General features: G+C 33.9%; 1 protein-coding gene across 1 annotated transcript; it reads left to right on the top strand.

The window, feature by feature from the left end:
• Nucleotides 1-6,645: 6,645 nt before the first annotated feature.
• Nucleotides 6,646-7,956, top strand: LOC149263656 (putative expansin-B2). Its single transcript, XM_089389598.1, has 5 exons — nucleotides 6,646-6,790; nucleotides 7,010-7,122; nucleotides 7,205-7,401; nucleotides 7,511-7,640; nucleotides 7,717-7,956. The coding sequence occupies exons 1-5, from the start codon at nucleotides 6,646-6,648 to the stop codon at nucleotides 7,954-7,956; spliced, it is 825 nt and encodes a 274-aa protein (XP_089245724.1).
• Nucleotides 7,957-8,670: the final 714 nt, after the last annotated feature.

Here is an 8,670-nt window from a genome sequence, read left to right as displayed (position 1 = left end):
AGGGTTACACCACAACAATTGGAAGAAAAAAGAGAAAAAGGGCTTTGTTACAATTGTGATAACAAATACATTAAAGGTCATAAGTGCGCTGAGAAGAAATTATTTTACATTGATTGTGGAGAGGAGGAAGAAAAGGATCAAGAAACGTCAAAATAAGAGTATATACACCAGGAACCAACCCTAGAGAAAGAAGAAATGAATCCGACCATATCTTGTAAAGCATTGGAAAGAATTACCACTCCTAAAACTCTCAAGATAGAAGGACATATCAAGAAGAAAAAGGTTCAAGAAGTGAAAGATAACATCGATAAAGAAGAAATGAATCCAACCATATCTTGTAATGCATTGGATGGAATTACCACTCAAACTATCAATATAAAAGGACATATCAAGAAGAAAAATGTTAAGGAATTAAAATATCACATCGAGTCTCAAGAAATCAATCTGACCATATCTTGTAATGCATTGGAAGAAATTACCACTCCTCAAACTATCAATATAGAAGGACATATCAAGAAGAAAAGGGTAAGAATGTTGATTGATTCGGGAAGTACCCATAATTTTATTGATTGTAAGATAACTAAGGAATTGAATTGCTTCCTATATCCAGCAACGGAGTGTCAAGTGATGGTTGCAAGTGGAGTAACCATAAATTGCTCTGGAAAGTGCCATAATATCAAGCTATCCATGGGAGAATATGTATTGAATAGTCCAATGCTTTCCATTCCTATGGGTGGTGCTGATGTTTTACTAGGAGTCCAATGGCTATAATCTTTGGGTACGATAGCTTTAAATTTTCAAGAACTTTTCTTGACTTTTTTTGGGAAGGAAAGGGAGTTGAATTGAGGGGTATCGAAGGAAAACTTGGAAATATAGTCAACTCTAATAGCATGACAAAGCTTCTAAATAAGGAAAAATTGGGTGTAATTGCACAATTATGTTCACTAGAGGATCCAACGTCGAAATCATGTATTTCTCCAAATCTCCAAAACGTTTTGGACAATCATTCCAAGGTATTTGAGACTCCCAAAGGCCTTGCACCTATTCGAGATCATGATCATGCTATTTATTTCGTTCCATGAAGTGTTCCTCCAAACATCAGGCCTTACATATATCCATATGCCCAAAGGAGTGGGAACTCATTCAAAAGTTGCAGAAGAGCCTAGTTCAAACAATATTGCAAGAACTTGACAATGAAGGAAAAATCATATTGGAACCTGAAGCAGTCACAAAACCAAGAAATCAAAAGCTATGAAATAGATCAATTTTAGAGTATCTCATCAAGTGTAAGAACTTACCCGCTGAAGATTCCACATGGGAGGACAAGAATTTATACAGAAGCATCAATAATTACTCAAGCGTTGAGGACAACACTTTTTGAAGGAGAGGGGAATGTTGGGTCCCTATACTACTAGTGTAAACCATTATTTTTATTAGTAAAACCCCCTTATTATATTGTTGTGCGCATGTAGTCTCCATATTGTTATTATTGTGCCCCATTGAAGCCCACTATTGTTATTATTGTGCCCTTACATTATTATTGTTATGTCGGCTCTGATTATATTATGACCCCTTAGACTCCTATATATAGAAATGAGGCCTTGTAATTTGTATCATCCAAGAATTATTCATTTGTGTAATGTAAAGGAGGTTGCCCCCTCGAAGAGGCTGAATTCTAAGGCGTTGATCTATCTTTTCTATCTTTTTGTGAGCTAGTTTCATAACATGGAGATACTAAAGGACGATGACCACAGAAATAGAAACTTTGACAAGCGATTGGTGATATCGCTGATAATCTGATCGGTGATCGCACAATCGGAGGTTCATAGTAGAAGAAGTAATGTGCGGTTAGAGAAGCGATAGCCGATAGCGAGTGTCGGCATATTAGAGCTCGGACCTATCGGAGTTCAACGCAGTGGGAGGTCGGGTTATCGGAGAGAGCAAAGGTATCGTAGAGGAGGCAGACCCCGCAATAGTTATGAATGTAGTTGGATAAGATTTGAAATCCAGCGTATGTGGTTCGGAGCGGGAATTCCTTTGTATTCCCAAGTGTTTAATATTTCTAATAGTTTATATGGCACATGCCTTTTAATGCAAAAGCATATGTTATCGTTTCGATAGTTGGAGATCGGAGTCAGAGAAGGGGTGATGGTGTATATGTGTTAAGACCGTGGAAGAGTCGATTTCTGATACTGATAAAGGAGGAGCATTAAAAATTGTGGAAAAGATGTACTAAAATATAAAGGTAAGCTTGTGCGTATATTTCCTTTGTAACAGGAATATAGTACTGATATATGACTTATATATATATGTCTAATGATGGAGGATTATGAAGGAAGACTTTAATAAAGTCTTATACAAAGGCTTAAGGTCTAGTTAAAGATCCCGATAGAATGTTTCAGGAGGGGTGATTGGTTTCGATACAAAGGAACTGTGTATAAAAGGGCCTTGACCATTTATGGTATGAAGATTTGACTCCATGGAGAGTTAAATACCTGGGACAAGAGTGTGGATGCATTTTTAATATGCATATCATGGGTATATGCTGGGTAACCTGTCATCAGTTTTTCTAAGGATGGTTATATGTCAGGGACCCTTGCATCAAAAATTTATTTTGAATTCCTCTGACTGCCAAATAACAACAAAATAAACCAAGCCCAACAACAACATGAATAGGGCTCCATCCTAAAATATCATCTCCATAGCCTAGAACATAAGCTACAAACTTGACATAGACCCTATGAAGATAAACAAAAGGCTCAATGACCTTTATATAGAAGTCAAACCCAAAGACCCAAAAATAAACATCAGCCCCAAACACCAATTCTGTGAAAACAACCCCTAAACAGTAAACATGGGGCCATTCTACCCTTGTCGCAAGTTTAGCACGCCAACACCCTAAAACTTAATAAAACCAAATAATAAATTTATGCCTAGATTTTGACCAAAATGTGTGACTCAATAACAGGAGACACACGCAAAGAGACAAGCCACTCCAACCCTAAAACAAAACCTGAGATCGATAATCGAGAACCAAAGACCAAGCCTATGAATCCTCAAAATTGAACTCAACTTTTCTAAGTAACAAAATGACCAAAAAAACTAGCAATAGAGAGAGACAGTGAAAAACCACAAAGGAAGCAACAATTGAGAAAGACATTAATCCACCAACCTTCAAAGCTCCTAGTAGTGAAGCTGAAACCCTAGTTCTTATGAAACTTGGCCAATGCTTCCATCACCTTCACATTTCATCACCTTTACCCCTCATTTTCACAATTCTAGGTCTATAACTGAATGGTAGGGTTTTTGCTTGCTCAAATGAGAAAAAAAGCATGCAATAGTAGGTCGAGGACCAACCCTAGCCTCTAGATCAACCCTCAACAATGGAAACAACTCCCTCCATAACATTGCAATAAATAGTGAATGCTAACCATGAGCCTTGCTTGTTGTTTCTTGTGAAACAAAGAAATGTTCTTGACTCCTTTATTTCCCATCACGTCTAAGGGGGTGGTGGGAATTACCCCCAAGGCCCTCGCCCCCCCCGCCCCCCCTCCATTAACGCACCCATTTAGGGGAATTTTTATCTAATTTATTAATATGGTTAAGATAACATGTTTACATATATATCCACCATTGCCACAAGAGGACGCTATACTATCAGGTGAAGAAAGTGTTGATAAAGACATTTTGGACACCATGAACACAAATCACAAAATTATTAAGCAAAAGGCATTGCTACAAAGAGCAATGGCTGAATATATTTGAAGGGTTGTGATTGTTCACTATGTAATGTCACTTCGATCACAAAATGATGTTGCCTCTATAGAATATGCACAATACATTCAACCAACGATTAGAATTTTTGAAGGCACATGGAAGAAAAATAACTCGGCAATTTTTTTATTTTCACATTCGAAAATGTAGTTTCATTAGGGTTTACTAGAAAATATTTTGCTGGTTATTACTAATCTATCAAAAATATTGTTTGTTAATAATTGAAAAAGCTATGATGAAGTGAGATTGTATTTTCAAGGTTAGAGTTAAAATTTCAATTTCCACTTTAGTAATCCATGGGAGATTAGAGAGGCATCATTGAAGGTCCGCGACATGTATGTGTGGATGACTATTCATAGTAAACTTTATATTTACAAATTTGATATCATGTGTTTACAAGCAAAGTTTGAAATGTTGGGAAAATTGGATCATAGTAAAGAAAAGTTATATCTTTTGAAGAAATATGTGACAATTTGATGAATTTTGCAACTTGTAAAGTTTAGTCTATTTTATAACTTTTTGTTATAGATAAGTGCATACAAGTTGGTGTAACCCCATAGACATCAATAATAAGAATCAAAACATTACCTCATCTCACATTCCCAATATTAAAAAAAACCATAAAAATTGACTAAATTATAACTTTATTTTAAATTATTATTATTAATTATTAAAAAAATAATAATGTGGAAATGTGTGTACGTTGAAATATGTGGATAATAGGGATTTAATGTTCATGAAATTGTGCTGAGAGGCACTTTATAGCCCAATATAAGGGTGATGTTGTAGTGGTCTAAATGTTTGTAAACATTTAACATAAATATAAAAAAAAATAGTTATTAATGTAATGTCAAATTCATATGTTTTAATTAATATTCAAATTGTAAAAAATATAATGTAAAATGAAAAATGAAAAATGTAAAAGTAAGGTATAGAGCTACCAAATTGATCATAAAAAATTGTTTTGCCTATAATGTAAATTTAACATACTATTATTTCTTTAACATATTAAATACTTATATATATTATTATTGGTATAATAATAAAAAATATTTATTATTAATATTATAATATTAATAATATCCATTATAAGCATTATTATATTAGAGCTTACATATATTATTGATTGCACATAGTGACAATTCTCGATCATATGGATGGAGGGAGGGAGGGAGATAAAAAGATGAATTTGGAGGGGAGAGAGGGAAAATAGTGACCCAGTTGGAAGGAAAAGAGAGAGAGAGAGAGAGGATAGGAGAGAGAGGAGGGAAGAACAAAGACATAGATAGATATAGGTGTAGAGAGAGGAGGAGTGAAAAGTGAGAGACAAATAAATACTAAGGGAGAGAGGAGAGAAGGAGAGAAGATATAGAGAAGGAGAAGAGAGAGCAAGGGAGACAAGGGGAATATAGAGAGAGGGAGACAAATATTGAGGGGGGAGAGAGAAGGAGAGAGGGAGGGAGATAGTGACAAAGTTAGAGAGAGAAAGAGAGAGGATGAGGGAGGTGGGAGAGAAAAGGAGGGAGAGTACTTGAGAGAGAGATTTAGTTGGAGGAGGAGAGAGAGGGAGGGAAGAAGAAAGACACAACAAGAGAAAAGTGGAGAGAGAGAGAGATGAGGAGGATGTAGGGAGAGAGATAGATATGGGTAGAGAGTGTGCAATTTTTTGGGATGAGATAGAGAGACAAAAAAGAAGAGACATAGGAAAATAGAGATATAGATGTAGGATGGGAGAGAAAGAAGAAGCCAGAGATAGAAAGAGGGAAAGTAGGAGAGACATATATATATATATATATATATATATATATATATGGAGATATAAAGGTATATACATACAAATATTTTAAATCTGTAGTGTAAAAATACCATGCAGCATCAGCCCATCAATTATTAAGATAGTTTCACATCAAATGAATAACTAAAAGCATAAGAAGGAATGGGCTTAACTTAAGCCTACTAAGATTTCATCTCTTAAATTTAGATATGTAAATCAAATATTTTGATGGTTGCCCAAATATAAAACAAACAAACAAAATCTAAATCAATTGTTAAAATAACGATATTAAAAAGGTTTCAAATTTTAGACTTTTCGAAACAAAGAGAATTTCGATTATGATACAGTAATATATTCCATCACTCTAAATATTAAATGTTTATTTGAAAATTTAGTTTTGCTAGCCTAAGTTTCGTATAATCTAGTGACACCAAGAAAATAGATACGTGGTCCAGTTCCATCAAACTCCACTGTGCAAACTTAATTGGTTAAATGTGGATTCGGTTGGCATAAGAATATTTGGAATTGGTTATATGGTAAATATGAAGTATCATGTGTTAAGCTAATGGTTATATGGTAAATATTAAGCATCATGGTGTTAGGCAAATGACATTCATTTTATTTATTGGATAAGAATAAAATGTTATTTAAATAGATAAGATAAAATCACTTAACCAATCCTTAGCTTAGTGCACCAAATATTTACTTAGCATTATTACATTGATTTTTTTAATTGTTTATCCTTTTATCCTAGATAACTAAACGTGCTGGTTGAGCCATTGGGTAAATTGATAGAGCCATCCTATCGCTAGAGCGGACTACCGTTAGAGCTGTTATGATAATTGCATGCTATTAATTGCACTTTGTTCCTGGTTTTCGGCAAACAAATGTATTTGCTTGATTTGTTTTCTTATTATAAAAGAGGCACTGCGCAGGAGAGAATTGCCATACATTTGGACTTGGGGACTTCTTTCCATCCATTTTCAGTTGGGGGCTTCGGTTGGCTTGGCTTGAGATGCTCCAGTGGCAAAATTCTCACATTCTTTGATTCTGGTTCACTGTAGTTTCTCGAAGCTCAGTCTATGTTGTCTACTTCTATGGCATCCAAAATGAGACTTTCCTTTGCTTCTCTAATTCATGTACTTCTCACCTCTCTATTCTTGCGCTCCGAAGCAGCCACTGATGGCTGGAAGACGGCCACTGCTACTTGGTATGGAGATGTATATGGTGCTGGGAGTGAAGGTAATTGTAATGAGTCCTTTTAATCATATTAGTTTTCTGTAATCCGGAATTTGTAATGATATTTGTTTATATTTTTGGAATCTGCAATCCACAACATATATTATATACTAGATTTATATAAAAATATATTATATATTAAATTTAAATTCAGAAATAGATAAAATTTATTCTACCATTCATGATCATTAAAATTAAATTTGTTTAAATTTTCTTTGACAGGAGGCGCATGTGGGTTTCAAAGCATTGTGAAACAACCCCCTTTCAATTCTATAGTATCCGCAGGAAGTCCAGTGATATTCCAACGCGGAAAAGGCTGTGGAGCTTGTTATAAAGTATGGATTGAACTGTTGCTGCAATTTTTAGATGTAACGTTAATTACTTTCTTGAGGATTCTCAAGAGTTGTGTGTAAACAGGTAAAGTGCACGGAGAAAGATGTTTGTACTGGAAAACCCTCTACTGTGGTTATTACTGATGAATGTCCAGAGGGTGGAGTCTGCGGAGGTGGCAAAACACACTTTGATCTCAGCGGTGCCGCTATTAACAGCATTGCAATTCCCGGGAGAGATGCAGATCTCCGTAAAATTGGAGTCATACCTATATTATTCCAAAGGTGAAATTATGTATTTATTTTTATTAGATATTTTTATGTAAATGGTAGATTTCAGAAATCTACGATAAACATAATTCACAGACTGAAACACTTCCTCTTTGTTGTACAGGACACCTTGCCAATATTCGGGAGTGAATATTAACTTCCACGTTGATGCAGGAGCCAATAATTATTATTTCTCTGTATTTATTCAATATATAGGAGGAGATGGTAGTCTTGGGAAAGTTGAGCTCCGACAGGTATCGTATCCTTCATATTATATTTATTTGAATATCTGATTATATCAGGGATTCATTTCATTTTTATTTTGTGCAGGCCAATTCTAATTCATGGCAAAACATGAGGCAAGTATGGGGTGTAGATTGGGCTCTGAATAGTGCTGACCCTCTCCAAGCTCCTTTTTCTCTTCGTTTGACAACACTTTCCGGCAAGAAAAGGGTGACTGCAAATAACGTTATTCCTAAGAATTGGCAACCCAATGGTGATTACAAATCAAAAACTCAAATGGTTTCAGTTGATCTAACGTCCGACTTGTCCCATTCGTTGGAGTTCTGAGCAAATATTGTAATATCTATGGAATACTTACTTTATTGAATATAAGAGAATACTTTTATTTTAAAATTGGTACTTTCAAATTGGTAGAGTTCATTAAATTCCTAGATTATTGGACTTATGAAGTCATGGTCGTTATAAAGATGCGATTTGTTAAACAAAAATGATTGTCTCTTCTCTCCTTTTTTTTTAAATAAAAGTGAGATTTTAACGATAGATTTCCCTATGAATTATAATATTTAGTTTGGAAACATAATTAATAAGAATCAAAATATTTGTTTTATAATGTATTTTATATTAATAAAACTTAATAAATTATATAAGTAATTAGATTAGAATAATTATATAAATTAAATGACAAATAAATGGTGATAGGCATCAATCCATGATAAACATCAAAACGCCTATTCCAAAAATCATCTCAAAATGCCTATATTAAAAAATTAATCATAAAATTTTATTTTAAATAAAATTATTATTATTAACTATAAAGAGAATTAATATTAAACAATATTATTAACCATGGAGATTCATTCCAATTTTACAATGGATTTTCCTAACATATAAATAGATTTTGCTATAATATCATCTTTCAATACTAGAACTTATCAATACCACATGCCCAACATGACAAGTTTTGATATAACATTTTCTTTGATTAATTAATTTGAGAAATATTAAATAAAAAACATAACTATTTCAAAGATAAATTTTAAC

Source organism: Pinus tabuliformis, chromosome 6 (genome assembly GCF_031772625.1).
Source record: "Pinus tabuliformis cultivar Carrire ecotype Pingquan chromosome 6, CPIR1, whole genome shotgun sequence".
NCBI classification, from domain to species: Eukaryota; Viridiplantae; Streptophyta; class Pinopsida; order Pinales; family Pinaceae; genus Pinus; species Pinus tabuliformis.
Note: the sequence above shows the minus strand (reverse complement) of the source record. Positions and strands in the feature narration are given on the sequence as shown.

Bases quoted from the DNA above. Each gene is read 5' to 3' on its own strand.
- LOC149263656 (XM_089389598.1), top strand. From the start codon at position 6,646: ATGGCATCCAAAATGAGACTTTCCTTTGCTTCTCTAATTCATGTACTT. The intron at 6,791-7,009 runs GTAATTGTAATG...TTTCTTTGACAG, and splicing joins ATATGGTGCTGGGAGTGAAG to GAGGCGCATGTGGGTTTCAA. The intron at 7,402-7,510 runs GTGAAATTATGT...TTTGTTGTACAG, and splicing joins ATACCTATATTATTCCAAAG to GACACCTTGCCAATATTCGG.